Source organism: Acanthopagrus latus, chromosome 13 (genome assembly GCF_904848185.1).
Source record: "Acanthopagrus latus isolate v.2019 chromosome 13, fAcaLat1.1, whole genome shotgun sequence".
NCBI lineage: Eukaryota > Metazoa > Chordata > Actinopteri > Spariformes > Sparidae > Acanthopagrus > Acanthopagrus latus.
Window position 1 is genome coordinate 21,059,373 of NC_051051.1, and position 15,830 is coordinate 21,075,202.

The following is a 15,830-nucleotide window of genomic DNA, read 5'->3' on the forward strand; positions in this document are numbered from 1 at the left end:
AACACAAGAAAAGAAAAGAAAACTGCTCATTTTTTGGTCAAAAAAATCATTCCCAAAAAAGGTTTTTCATGCGCTTTCACAGATAATAAAAAAAAGAACTAAGGAAATGATCCTGATTTTTAAAAAAAAAAAGCAGATTGAGAAAATCTCCAAAATCAAAACTAATGATTTGATTTTTTAACTTTCCAATCACTTATTATTTCACGATTCCTCAGATTTATATTCTGACTCATTGGTGGGGCTGGACCTGAAGTAGGAAAATCCAGGACAGAACTGGCTAACTGTATATTACATAGTTAATTTTTTTTTTTTTTCCATATTAACCTGCTACAAGAGAAAATGCTCTTTCGGATTGATTTGCATTTTAGTTTGGTTGTATTTTTACCCCACAGCAGATATTAATGCATCAGTATCAATAATCTAAGTATTTATTACATCAGAGGCCTCAAAACGTTTTACTACTTCTGTACTTTAAGTAGTATTTTAAATGTACAACTTTTACTTGTAAGCTTTTGTTACATGGTGGTATTGGTACTTTTACTCAAGCAAGTCATCCGAGTACTTCTTCCAACACTTCCAATAGAAGCTTTAAAGCAAAAAACGCAAAGAATAAATACATAATGACTGCAGTCAATCTAAACCACAAGCAGGGCTCCGTCTCCTGCTGAGAGTCTGCACTGCCCTCTAGTGGTTTTACATCACATTAAAAAACATGTCAGACCAAACCTTTGCAAGAGGAAAAGAAAACCTCTGACGCAGGTGCATTTGACATTTTTCAATTTGAAGTTTAATGTTAATTCCATGCTGTGTTTCAGTAAGAATACAGATGGTACTTGTGGCTCCGGTGAGAACATCCAGTAGTACAAATCAGATTCACGTTACACATACTGAACAGAAGGAAGAGAGGAAATGAGAGGAAAGAGACAGAGTTGAGATGAGGAAAAAACCTGAAAGAGTCAGGGGAGTAAAGATACAGCAGGCCTCTATTTCCCAAACTTTTTTTTTTTCAATATAGTGCCAATGCAAAACTGCATTACGTTACAATCAAGAGTGTTGAGCATTCCCCTCCCACGCACACACATACGCACGGTTTGTCTGCTAAAAAGCCATTACCTAACTATCTGCCATTAGCAAGAGCGCTACAGCCTCGCAGCACAATACTTGGTCCGAGAGTGGACAAGGATAGAGGTCAGAGTGATGCTCGGAGAAGGGGGACATTCTGCTTTTTGTCATTTAAAACAAAACAAAAACGTATTAATGTGTGGAAGGAGCAGGTTTGGTAACCACAAAGTAAAGAGGGCACTTAGTTCTTCCTAAAAGCTTTAACGCATCCCTTTAAACCTTCCGACACTGCTGTGTTTCCTCAATTTGCAAACTGAAAATGTTTTCAAAACTGACCGACAGAAGCATGGACAATATATTGTTCATAAACACACATATACAGGAAAAAGTTGAACAGCAACGTATTGTCTTTTAAATAAACCCTTGCATATGTGTGTTAACAAATACAGGCAAGCGTACTTGGCAACAGATGATACAGCAACGTAAAGCAAAATAAAAACAGTAAAAGAGGACATGAACCTTAAAGGGTACAGGCTTGCAAAAAAGAAGGTAAAACCCCTGGGAGTGGAAATGAAGACCCGAGCAGGACAAGACTGGGGGTCGGGAGATGGCGTGCATACGAGGAGAAAAAGGTGAGACAGATGGGTAGAAATGGAGGGAAAGGTGGAGAAAGAGTGTGGGCTGCGGTATAAACCCAGCTGAAAACTGTGGCTGGGGACAGGAGCTAGTGCTGGGAGGAGAGAAATAAGAGAGGAGGAGGAAGAGGAGGAAGAGGAGGAGGAGGGCTTGTCTTGTGTTGTTCAGTCTCACTGGGTCTCTTCCTCCGCATCTTGCAGTGCTTCTTTGTTCTGTTCTTCACCTGAGAGAACGACACAAACATCAAACAATCAAACCTCAATTAGAGATTTTCACAAGGCGGCTAAATGTGGCTGAGCGAGCTTCCGCAAGGTCGAACAGGAGAGAGGAACTTCATTTCAGATTACAACACATTTATTCCTATCGTAGTGGTTAAAACGCAGTTAAAGTCTTATTATCGAATCATAAACACTTATTTGCCAAATCTGCTAATCTACAGGTAGACAGTAAGTCTTTTCACTCAGCTTAGAGCAACAAAAGGTCGACAGATTCAACATTTAACCACTTTACACTTAACACAAGTAGTATTTCAATTATTTCATTTTGAACACGGGTCACTTCATTGAAGAAGGACCGAGGGACTAGTGAAGAGTTTTTCCCCACGGTGATCCACTTTCAGGTCTGATCGAAATTGTTTTCTCTCCTGTGTTCATGACTTGCGAATCGGTGGGAAGATCCTTATTTTTTACATCTGTGTGACCAGACGGATTTTTATTTTTTGAGTGAAAAAATAAAATAAAAAAAGTAACTTTAAGTTACCCAAGTTTTCCCTCGTTTGGTTGAAAAATGATTTAACGTTTAAGTTAAATATTCAAAACAGACACTTGCTGCAATTAAGGGTCTTCTAAATTGTCCAGTGAACTCATTGTTTCAACTTTTATTATTTGTGTCCAGAACATGCAGTTTGTTTGTGATACCTTCACTAAGGTTTGTGAGACAGGAGTTAGCAGGAGCCCCAGGATAGCCGATAAGTTCCGGCTCCACAGGTGCTGGGGTGCTCAGGTCTTGTTATGATGAACTAAAACAGAGCTGAGCACACTGTGCCACTATACTTAAATTCCAACCAACCTAGTGTCAGTTAATTCTTGGGATCAGCTCAGAAATGCCAGAAATCAGTCCATCATGCTCTCAACAACCCAAAACATTTAGACAAGTAGAGTGTCAACATGCAGTCCAGTGAGCAAGAGTTAATCCACAGCGCCTTCACAACGAGCCACTCAGATTTACTGACAGGGGTAAATGCCTTGTGAACCTGTACGACTGGTTGCTTAGAAAGGTTACCATAGAGACAGCACAGCCATCCGTGTAATGAAGAATTAAGAGGCACAAATAACAAAAGGGCTGGAGAATCCATCATGATTAAAATAGAAACCGTAACGGCGCTCATTAGCACCACGGCTAACTGGGATGTGAGAAAGCCACAGGAGATCGAGCAGCAGCCTCACATGCTGTGACTGCAGTTTGTCTGTTATATCACACTTCAAGAAGTTGCATTCACAGGTTTCCAACCGGTGCTGGAACGCCCCGGTGGGCTGTGTTCTGTGGTGCTCATGTGCACGGTGAAGGAGCAGGGTGTCCGCAAGTTATTATTGGAGACTCATGTATGTATTACTCTGTCGTCTCTCTAATAAAACGGCATAAGATACCTGTACGCAAATCATACTGTCAATTAATATTACAATTCTTTTAACAGAACAAGTTGGAAGGGTGACAACATGAGCAACAATGAGCGTGCTCATGTTTTATCAGCTCCGGCAGATTCGTCCAGGACTCCTCCAGTTCAGACAGATTTCTGTCCACACTAGTTTCTGACCTGCCAGTCGCAACCATTTATCGAATAATACGAGACATTAGCAGTCTACCAAAATTTGTTTCTGCTCCGAAGTAGTGTTAAGTTGATGGCATAATAATGCCAATAGCCTGCAAACAAAACGGCAGTAGCAATAGCAGTTGCAAGCTCGCTGTTTTTAAACATGTTGCGGACATAAAATTCAGAATGAGTGTATAGTTACAGAAAACACAAGTTATCAGTTAAAGCACCAAATATCTTGTATTTGTTCTATCTTCAACTTCATAAAGGTGTAAATAAAAACAGAACAGTGTTTTGTAATTTCCTTTTCTTTACATTTTATTAAAGTATCCCAACTTTTTCATGGTGATGCTGCCTTCAGCCATTACGCCATGAATAGAGGCGCTGGAAATATCAACACTTTAAAACCTTTAATTTAAAGCCTAAAATCTATTCGGTCTATTATGTTGCATATTATAATTTTATGGTTTTAGTGCATTTTAATTTATAGATTTGTCCACTAAACAGCACAGCTTGTTCCATTTCATCAACATTTTAAAGTCAATTCGAGTGCAGTATTTTGCATTTTTATTCTTATTGCTTGTGTTGTGTAGGAAGTCAAATCAGGACTTCTCTCCATTGGACAGTATTGTGTGAACTTTTGCTGAGATGTACACAATCTAAGATGAATTATACTGTTACTGACTTGCGGACACCCCGAAGACACTGAAACTCCTTTAACGCAAGTTCCACTTGTGAAGTAAAAGGTGAAAAATAACCGGTTATTTATATAGGGTGATGAAGGTTCTCGGTGACCCAGGTCAGGGTAATTCAAAGTGCTATATCGTCGTCAACTGGACCCGCATCCTCTGAACCTCAAAACATTCAACAAGACTGGACTTTGTAATGTGAGGAGGTTAGTGAGGGAGGTTAGGATGGTGAGACAGGAGTGAGAGCTTGAGGTGGAAAAGCCAACGACAGGAGGAAGGACTTACAAAATACACTTTTACAATGGAGGAAGAGTGAAGGAAGAGGGCTGTCCTTAAGACTCTACAGGAGAGATGAGAGATGATTAGAGATGAATGAGTCAAAAGAGAGGGAGAGAACCACTGTGCTGTTAGGGGGAAAAGTTAGGTAGTTATTCTCTGTTTTCTAGAAGGTTTTTAAGAATGTATAAGAAATCTTCTTGGCACATGATCGTTCATTCATTCCTCAAGTTTTCATTTTTGTCTTGAGCATACAAGAAGCCTCTACCAAAGTTAATCAAGGCTCAAAAGGAACAAATAAGCTTTCCAATCTGTAATGATGTTGATTTGTCAGTCAGTATTACTCAGAAAAGCTTAAATCAGAGATAATACTAGTAAACATCTATAACTGATGCCTTGAGAGGAAAGGAACGTCTCTCTCACCATCTCCCTGCACGTCTGAGGTCCATAGTGTCAAGTTGTCACGTAGCAACTGCATGATAAGTGTTGAGTCCTTATAGCTTTCCTCGCTCAGAGTATCCAGTTCTGCAATGGCATTGTCAAACGCGTCCTTCGCCAACCTGTCAGCAGAGAGGATACAAGACACAGTTACATCAGGTGGCACAACAGTATCTGTTCTATATATTCATTTTCTCCATGAGCAGTCAGTGTTTTTGTTTCTGTTAACAGCTCCACAGCAGAGGCAGTGAGGTCATGTGCTGCGATGGAAATTACTCTGCTCCCTTTCAGCACTGTTCTCAAGTTGCCAGGTTCCTGAGAATCATTTAGCCAACATTCTGCAGCCTCATCAGCCAACAGCTGGAACACACTGTTTCTTTTCATGTGGGATTTGATCGACATCTAAAAAGGAAAAGTTTCTTTTTTTGAAAAAAACATGTGGATGCAATTTACCAAAGTGGTCAAAAATGGCCCACTGCAATAGTTGTGCAGGACTTTTTCTAATGCACTGAAAGGGGCATTCATGGATTTCTGGCCTCTAGGGGGCAGAACTAACATAAATCCAATATTTATTCCGGCAATGATAGTAAATGTGCATAAAACAAAAAAGAAGCTAAAAAGGTTCAGTAGAGTTGAAGATTTCAGTGATAATTCTCAACAATTCTGGCACTATGAACAATGTGACACTTTACACCATCATGATGCAAATAAACTAAGCTGCAAAACAACCTTAAGAATGAAAAAACTGATGCAGATTTCACAATTGTATCAGTTATGTGATGGCATTCTTCTTATAGTTTTGATATTTGAGGGTGTTTCAACCCACACACACACACACACACAATAATAACTCATTTCAATAATGAAGTCATCCTGTTTAATCAATGATAACAAATTAACAGGGGTTAACATTTGGATTGGATTCTAATAAAAAAAAAATGTATAAAAATCAGCTTTGAGTTAAACAAAATCAGGATGAGTAATTCTCTCTGTACTTTTCCTCGCTCTCCAACCTACTTGAGAAAAAACACTTAAGACGGCACTCCGACCTGACAGTTAGCCTGCAGCTACACTTCCAGACACCTAATCCTGTGCTCAAAAACCTGACGGTGTCGGAGATATTGGGTTACTTTCCTTTATTGATTTGTTTGTGCAGATTTGAAATACAACTCAATAAAATAAAAAAATATATATATTTAGTTTGTTGTCTATTGTTTAATCCCTTAACAGTGGCATTTTTTGTTCAAATCTGAAATTTTTATTTAAAGTCCTAACTTGAGAAAAGACATTACGATAAAGTCAATCTGTTGTTGTGAAATACCCTTATCTTTTTAAAAATAAAGTACAAATGTGAATGATATCAAATTAAATGCCACTGTCAAAGCTGAAAAAAAAAATAAAATCAGATCAAATCATGGCCTGAAAGTCAAAAGCTGACTCAAATCAAGGATTTAAAAGAATTATGACTCTAGAAAGTTTTTGTGAGAAAGAAAAATCGCACATACTTGCAAGCGCGGTCTGGCGAGTTGAGGATTTCATAATAGAAAACGGAGAAGTTAAGGGCCAGTCCCAGGCGAATGGGGTGCGTTGGAGGGAGTTCGGTCAAGGCTATGTCGCTAGCAGCTTTGTACGCGACCAAACTGTTCTCTGCTGCCTCCTTCCTGTCGTTGCCTGTGGCGAACTCTGCCAGGTACCTGTGGTAATCTCCCTTCCTGAGCAGAGGGAATGACAGATTTCACACATGATGAAACAAACATCAGTCCATAGCCTCCTGAAACATTTTAAAATGGAACAAAACACTGTGTTACTGGAATAACAGAATATTCCAAATTCATAAAATTCTGATTAAACCATGCACAATCTAAACTGTGATGAAGCAGCACAATGAAGTTTGGGGGAAGACATTTTAATCAGAAGAGAAGGCTCTTCACTGATTCTTTTAGACGTGAGTAAACCAACAGATCTTTAAAAAGGACAACACAATTTCATAACACTTTATTTTGACTATATTTGTCAGAACCTGCCACCTTCCTAGCTTTAAGCAATGTTCTGGACCACATTTCCCTCTGAGAACAGCTTGTTTATTCAGTCACAGAAAAAGTAAAACCATAACTACATAGTGCCCCTTTAAAAAAGGACCAGACATCGTTTACCTTCAGTAAAATACCTTTGCATTAATATGTCCGCTGTTAGATTTAGTAGACACTTACATTTTGTAGTAGAAAACCTTAGACTCTCCCGTGGCTGCAGCTAAGATGAGGTGCTTGTCCAGTACATCCAGAATGTCGTTGCAGATTGATTTCAGCTCTGTCTCAACCTGCAGATCAAAACATACATGAAGACTGATGTGTTTATATCTGTGTAGTGACTGGCATGAACTCATTAAAAAAACAACAACAACAAGAAAAAAATACTTCCTAAATTTTCTTTTCTAGTACCAAGTGGGGGACCTACAGATTATCAGGATCGGTTAGTTTGTCAGATTGCTGATAAAATAAATGTATTTAATAATTCACAATTTTGGCTCTGATGACAAATAGACTTTATACCAAATGTATTTAGTTTCCAAATATCATTTATCCATCTCCTTGACTGCAAATGATAACAACCAACCAAAAAAAATCTTTACAAGTCGATACTGAAATGTCCTCCCTTCACCAACTATAGTTAAAATGGTGTAGATATGTGCAGCAGCTTTTGTGGCGGTCTATCCACGTGGATGCATTTGTCACAGAAGGGACAACAGTATTATGTGACTCGGTTCAAGGGTCAGTGTCAGACAATAAGTCTGACATCTTTAACATCACTAGACAACAACATGTCCTTGCAACTGTTTTGATGCTGTCTTCACTTGGCTGAAGTTGGGGTCAATTTTAGCATCGGTGTTACTTTGTAACTGGTACAGGTACAGGGACTTCCTAATGCATTAAATTGCATCTCATTAACTGAGGAATCCTGATTGCTTTGAGAGGCATAATGCACAGACTCATGGTGCATTTAAGAGCACCGTATATCTCCAGACATCTCTATCAAGTGCCACAAAGGTTGTTTAAAAAGAGGAGTTTCTATGGTTTTGTCATGTTACTTTGCTGAAACACGTGGGTACTCTTATTCTTTCACTAAAACATGTTTAAATATTAGATGCTAAAATCATATCGATATTCCATCTGTAGGCAGACTTAACCACTAAACCATAATACCATCAAATTCAATTTTAATTTAACATTTATATATATTTTTTAATGCACCACACAAAATGGATTCCTTGTACAATTTATGGCTCTCTGAATTTTTTTTAAGGGAAAAGTGGCTTTGTAACTAGAATTATACCCAACAGAATCAGTATTTAATCAAATACAGATAAGAACCCAATCAATTCAGGAAATTGGTGGCAATACACAGAGACATGGTGATGACATACACAGAGCCATCAAATGCTAACAAATACTAGCCCTTAAGAATTTTGGCATTTAATGCTTAACGACCTATATCTGAAAAAAACTTTAAGACCCCACTAGGTTTTAACAAAAAATTCTCAGAATTCTTGTGTTGGAGCGTGGGTAAAATCCATTATCCCACATAAAGTCATATAAAGCTTTCCCCCTGACATGACTTAAGACTGCTGTGCTGCATTGCACTCAGTGATGCCGCCAGTGACTGGGAGGTTCTCTGCAGCAGATTAAAGTTGATTCATGGCTGCTGCCTCCCTCATTATTTCACTCAGACAAGTGCTGTTCAGCTGTGAAATCACACAATTTCCTCTCAGAGTGGAGGAGAGCTTAACAAGTTCTGCCAAAAGGGGTATAGCATCTCTGGCATCTTGCCTACTGGATATGGAAATTCAATTACCTGAGAGTACAACTGCACTTATCTCTGTGAAATTACAAAAAAAGGTAGCAACTTCAAATCAGTTCTATGTCAGTCCACTGGGTTTAGATTTTTCATTACTGTGTCCAATTCAGGAACTTTTGAGCATAAAAGCCAGAGATATTTGCTCTATGACGTTGTGGTAGATAATATGTTACAGGACAGAAGGCTACTAATATTTTGTTGGAATCTGTTGTGGACATCAGTACAGCCGGTTTTCAGCTGTGCCATTTTATTTCTCCAATACTTTATCCTTTAAAAGTGCAAAATTGGCAGGAAATGTGGTGCTGCCTTTGAAAGACTTGGTGGTTAAAATCACAAAAGAAGAAATAAACATCTTAAAAACTCTTACAGATAATGGACATTTGTTTACAATGTTCTTGTCAAATGTTGGATCTTGAGTAGTTTATTTAGACTGTTTTCAATAAACCTATAATACTGCAATCAGTTGACCAGTTAGGTGTAACAGGTTCTGACCGTTTTCCTGTACTCTCGGATCATCTTTAGTTTGTCTTCTTTGTCGCCTTTAGTTTCTTCTTTCTGTTCGAGGCTGCTGATTATCCTCCAGGAAGCTCTTCTGGCCCCGATCACGTTCTTGTATGCTACTGACAGCAGGTTCCTCTCCTCCACTGTGAGCTCGACGTCCATGCTGGCCACCTTCTTCATCGACTCCACCATTTCTGTAAGACAAAGGGGAACACACAACATTAGGCATGGCTTTCTCAAATCCCCCCGGGACAAAAAGTACCGGAAGAAAGTTTGGCCATATGGAGGTTGTTGTTCGTGTCTCATTGTCTGTCTTATGTTAAACTCAAATTCAGCCCCTCCGTGACAAAACAAAGTAAGAATTGTCCTCTTAGTAAGCTCAGTCAAAACTAAAAAAAAAGCTACTAATCAAGTCCTTGCATTTAGAGCATAACTAATTCATTGGCATGTTTTCTATTATTAGCTCATTTTAGCCTATCACAGAGATATTGGCATGTGGGACAGCAAATATTCCAAATTGATGTACAGAAACACTTTTGTTTTTAGTGTTTTTGGGTCAGCCACATAGGAGATCAAGTCAAATCATTTAGTTTTATTCCAGAAAAGGTTAGACTGCTCCTTTGGATTAAAGCTAAAAAAACGATCTGAAGAGGTCACTTTGCAGACTAAATGACTGATTAATCATGAAAAGAATCGCCTGATTTATCAATAAAGAAAGTAAGTGATAGTTGCAGCCCTGATTTGGTTATTTTTTAAAACGATGAATATACTTCTGAAATATTTTTTTTTCTAAATTAATGAACCTGTGAAGACCACTGCTGGAGAGTATGGAGTTTATTTTTAAATGCAGTAGAGTACATTCATCAATACACATGCTGAAATGTGTCAAACATTGGGTGAGCATTCCTGTGGCAGCACAGTACTAGTGTTAAATGACCTATCATCAAGCCATGTAGCTGGGCTCCAGCTGTACAGTCATAAATGCCCTGGGCCCTCTGACAGTTGATACCATTCTTTACCCCTGACCTTATGTACCTTTAAACTACCTTTGAATTTACCCCTCGCCCCAGGCAAGGAACAGACACTTGGTCGGTTGACTGGGCTTTTTATCACCACTTTATCTGTTTGGCCTGAAATACAAGGGCTGCTCCTACTGCAGAGGTAACGCACTAGTGGAACTAAATAGCCAATAATGGTCAATAATTAATGGCTGATTGGAGATATGACTTCAGAAAGTATTGACAAGTTTATTTTTTGCAAGAAGTGGATATGTTGGTAACATTTCATTAATAACCAAACATCCGCTCATTTAAAAAAGGTACCCTGTGGTGTTTTTGATTTAGTGTAGCAGTTGATACAATACACTCTCCTGGTTTCCAACTGTTCTTCTCATTTTCAGGTGGCAATGCTGTCACAAGATATGCAGTTAATTAATTAAGAAGAAGTCTGCAAGCTTAGGCTGTTCCAAGCCCCCAGAAAGAGTCAGGCCTTGAAGACAATTTTCATAGTGGCAAAACTGTTTAAGTACATCACGTGACACACTAGTAAGACTGCATAATGTTACCTACAGAATTCCCTCAATACAAGAGAGAATCGAAAAATGTCTCGTCATTCGATACCAAACTTAAATAACTTATCTAAATAACTAATCTCACCAGTGTTAGTGAGCCAATAAGCATGCAGCATGCTTGCTGTGCCAAGATCTAAAAGTGTTGGTGATTGGCTCAAGGCACGCTGGAAAAGGATTTGGTTATGCCCAGAGATGAGGATAACTAGGTGTATGTGTAATGTAATCTTGTGTTAAAACGTATTTAAGAACTTGGATTAATAAAAGTAGCATACAGGGACGCACACTGAAAGGAATTCGTATCGAAAATGTTCTAACAATACCCAGCTCTAGGCACCAGGGTCCAAGACAGCTTTCCCCTATAAGCTTACTTTGTGAAATAAGTGGCTGTTTAATGGCAGATAGATTTTTCTGAGCATCAAACCTTGCCTTTCCACACAAGTTCAGTACAAGGCTGTGCCACCATATGCTACAGTACATACAAACAGCAGATCCTGTATTACTAACAAATAGTTCCCAGTAACTATCAAATAGCATTTCTGATTGAAACGCCCCTCCCCACTGAGCAGCCTTTATAGGAATGAATGGGACTCCACTTCAGGCGCTGTAACCAATTCTCATTACAAATCCATGGTGAACATGGATGTAAACCATCCAGGATTATATTATTGAAACTGGTACACAGTCCCGATTAATTGGTATACTTTTTCCTGGGAAGAAAAGTTGCAGTCAAATGTTTCAACACTTTGAGCACCACTAACAAAATGACCTCTGTCGTACTGGGGTACAGACAGGAAACTCAAAGACAGAAATCGGGCAAATAAAACCAAAAACCTTCTGCCTGGTTTCATACCTCTGGAGGTAAATCTGAAGATAATCCAAGATGATTTTAAAGCTGCCTCCTCCATTATAATTAACCTTCTGTGTGAAAGAGGTACATACATTGATTTGCTTAATGGGAAATAAGCACATATTCTTTCCATTAACAAAGAGTTTAAACCACAGTGCAGAGTCTTGAAAGGTTTCTGTTATCCTCAGTACTTTATTAATGGAGTGCCTGGGACACTGCCCAAGTATAAACTCCTCTAATGCAGGGATTCACCACCTATGGACACCTATTGTGGGAACAGAGCCAGGACAATGAGCCAGTGTCTTCCTTCTACATTTCAGATCCTCAAGGTGAGTCAGTGGGGTGTGGTGAGAAAAATGAACAGAGAATGAATGTAGGGATGAAATGGCAATGAATGCAATTTGACACTCTGCTTTGAAGGAGCTATTAATCATCACAACAAGCAGTTACCCTGGGGATTATTGTAAAACAGACACAACATGGGGCCTCTTCAAACAAATAACAAGGAGCAGTTTGATGCTGGCTTGCAGGAATGCAAATATCTACCTACGTTAGATTATGTTCTGGAATGGTCATTTAATATATTGTCTGGATAACAAGAGGAAGATAGAAAACAATATAGAATTATGATGAATAGGAAAACGCAAAAGCTGCAGACGAGTCACACTACCCATGCTAAAGCTATATGCTAGCCTAGAGCTAAGAGCGGTGTCAATCATTTGGCTTTTAACTTCGCAGACAGGGTGTTATCTGCAGAAGCCAATAGCGGGGCTCTATGCAGCATGCTGGCGAAACCCGATACGAGATGGTTGCAGGCCAGGAGGAGCACTATGCTGCTTTGATCACTTTACCCACCAGCCCAGCCTGCACTCCAACCAAATGACCTCTCAGTGCTTTTTAAACATTTTTCTCAGCATTAAAAGCTATAAAGCTGGGAGGTGAAACAAACAGGGGTCGAATTTGGAAGGGGGGAGCAGCAGATTCTTACATGTTTTCCCCAATTCTGTGTTCACAGTTCAATTTTTCTTTTAGTCTTACTGAACTTAATACAAGGCTCTCGAGTATGACAATTATAGCTTTAGGCAAGTCACCAGCATAGATTATTTCAACATAGTTCCTGAGAAATCATGTTTGGTCTTTAATTGGTGCTTGACAGACAGCTCTCAATACTACAATACCCATGAGCCTTATGAATCAGAGTGTCAGCAATTTCAAAAACAGCCTATTTGTTACTGAATTGAACATTGAAACAAGTCTTTTACTATGAGTGGATGATTCTAGAAATGTAGCTTGAGAGTCACACTTAAAAGGGTTAAATTTAGTGGCATATGGAGGTAAAGTTGCAGCAATCTACTGACCAACCCTCGTCTCAACCCAACCCCTCTGTAATCTTTCAGTATGTCCATTTAGGGCTACTGTGGAAACTTGGTCAATTGTAGAGGAGTGTTCCTCTGTAGATATAAAAACTTCATTCTAATGAACATAACTACTCTTACTTTCAGGTGATTATACACCAGTGAAACCATTATCATACATATTACATACTTCCTATACTCTGTTTAAGAATGCTGCAGCTTTAAATGAAGTGGGAATCTTATAGCCCCAGGCTTACGTTTACGATTTCTGTGCGGAGAGGTGCCAAGTTATCCTCAGGTCAGCTTTTAGCCACCGTGAAAACCCACGTGTTAGTATCTAGAAATGTTTCAAGTAGAAGTGAAAGTCTGGCCCGACACCACTTCAAGGCACCATTATTCCACCTCACAGTTATATATAAAATGTAGGAACCCAAATTGGGCGCATTGTTGATTTACCTATAAACTGGCAGTAGAGGTAGTCATCACTACTGTAAAAAGAGGGTGAGCCAGCAGGACAGGACAGTGGTGTTTTGAATATGTTATGTGTGAGACCCATCACTTGGGGTTTTAAAAGTAGCTAGCAGAAGTTCACAACCAACCCAAACCAAAAGAATAGCACCATTTCCATTCTAAACCATTTCTGCACAAATACGTTGCTTGCACGAATACACCATTGGTAGCATCATGATGTACGTTATACACAGCCACTTCTACCAAACGATTCAGCATGGTAAAAAAATAAGCTAAATGTGGATCAATAGTGTGGACCCCTATTGTTTACGTTGAAATACAATCTAATGTGAGACAAATAAGTCTGAATGAATGCTAAATTGCACCATTAAGTGAAGTTTGGGTCTTTTGATGTGGGGTTGTATAAGGTGCAAAAAAATCAGTTCTCTGCCTGCGTGGAGAAGCAGCGCATAGTGTCGGCAAGAAGCAGGACATTGTACTGCTGTGCAGACAGCCTTTCCCCAAGGTACTACATTTCACTTTAGTGTTTGAATACAGGATGTTTGATGCCAAACATAATATACACTCAGACAGATATACATTTTTTAGCTGGGACTGATTTTAGGTGTTAAAATATGTCTTGCTGCTGGTCACATCTCTGCACAGGTGAAGAGCTGATGGTCAGCAACTCTATACACCAACCGGGGATGAGTACCTCATGCAACCCCACTATAAAGACCCAAACTATATCCCTTTAAGGCCTCTTTGTGTTGACTAATGAAGTAAACGTTACATTAAATTGCATATTTACAAATGAACAGCTAGATAAACGTTGCTTTGGTGGGAGGACTTCCAGTCAATTAACTATAAAGAAAAGTTGGCTCAAGCTAAACTTCTGGCTGAGATTGCTGCTCAGCTACCAATCAAATAGTAGCGAATCTCCCTGCCCCGCCTATTCTTGTACACCATTGGTGATGCATCTATCAATCAATACACAGGCCACCTCGCAGTCGGAAGGCGATGCTGGCCTCAATAGAGCAGCAGACCGAATGTCAGCCCACTTAAAACAAATGCAAAGCTAACTTAACATCTTACACTTCTTCACCCGAATGTAGCCTAGTTCCACGTCTATAACAACCTCTCCTGGCAGAGCATGAGCTACTCACATTAGACGGATTGATTAAAAGTAATGTCGCCCTTTAAATTAGGTTTTTTTCCAACGCGACATGAAGAATCAAGTCAACCCCAAGTTTTCCTTCGGCTGTAACTGGTTTACCAGGCTGAGAGGGGCTTCGCTGACCAAAACATTTGGTGGGGGCGGTACGCTAGCATTAACTGTAGCCCAATTTTTCTGATATAGTTCCTCCTCGAGCTGCTGCTTGTTGGATAAGACACTGCGGAGTCGAACGAGGCGAAAGTTATGTTTGACAGGGTGTGGACGTCTGCTGCACTGTTACATATTTGAATGGGGTTCGGCGTGACGCGTGTCGGGGCTGAAGAAAGGCTAGCCAGCTACTTAGCATTTTAGATAGCGAGTGTTAGCTAACTATTGCTAGCTGGGCAGGGGGACTAGCATAGCCCACCGCCTAACGTAAGCTAAATCTTAACCAGACACTAGGACACGCGACAGAGCACGCGTATGATCAAGCGAAATGCGCTTTCTCTTTGGGCTAAAATCTGCTGATTTAAACGTTTTTTTACTGATTCATACTGCTGAAGAAATCTCCGCCATTTTGTCTCTCACCCAACAAATCCATGTGAACTGCTTTACCTGCGTCTCCAAGCCCCCTGCGCAGGGAGACAGAGGGGGAAGAGGGGCCAGGCATTCTGCAATGGCTGTTGCTTAGTTATTCGGAGACTTACCGTCATATCTCTCCGCTTGTTCGGCGAGTTTCGCCTGGTATACTAGGTTTTCTCTCTCTGCCATGGTGCTCGGATATTGGGACTGTTCGTGGCGTCCCGGCGCAAAGGGAGGATTATCGGCTGCTCGGCGATTTCTGGTGGTGGTTCAGCAACAGCACTGTGCCGCTCCGCTTAACCGAAGACCGACCGGTAGCACTGGCGTAAAGATGGCGTCGATACTCCATCCGGGAAACCCACGCAGCAGTCTTCATGTACGCCTACACCCTCGTGCTATATATCCCGAAATAAACCTCTCTCCCTGAGATCACTCCAACAAACTCAATTCAATTATCCACAGATTTAGTGTCGAGTCGTTTCTCCAGAAATTTAACATCTGAAACATTGTTTTCTTTGTTCTGTTGCAGTAAGTGATTCATTCGGCACACATTTCAACCATAAATACTGATTATTATGCTTTAACTTATCATTAGTCATTTATCTG

At 39.9% G+C, this 15,830-nt stretch overlaps 1 protein-coding gene across 1 annotated transcript; it reads right to left on the minus strand.

Moving 5' to 3' along the window:
* Positions 1-764: 764 nt before the first annotated feature.
* LOC119031508 (14-3-3 protein epsilon) lies at positions 765-15,598 on the minus strand. Its single transcript, XM_037120044.1, has 6 exons — positions 15,350-15,598; positions 9,256-9,458; positions 7,122-7,228; positions 6,417-6,623; positions 4,897-5,033; positions 765-1,921 (listed from the first exon to the last, which is right to left on the minus strand). The coding sequence occupies exons 1-6, from the start codon at positions 15,411-15,413 to the stop codon at positions 1,869-1,871; spliced, it is 771 nt and encodes a 256-aa protein (XP_036975939.1). The 5' UTR covers positions 15,414-15,598; the 3' UTR covers positions 765-1,868.
* Between the last annotated feature and the right edge of the window lie 232 nt (positions 15,599-15,830).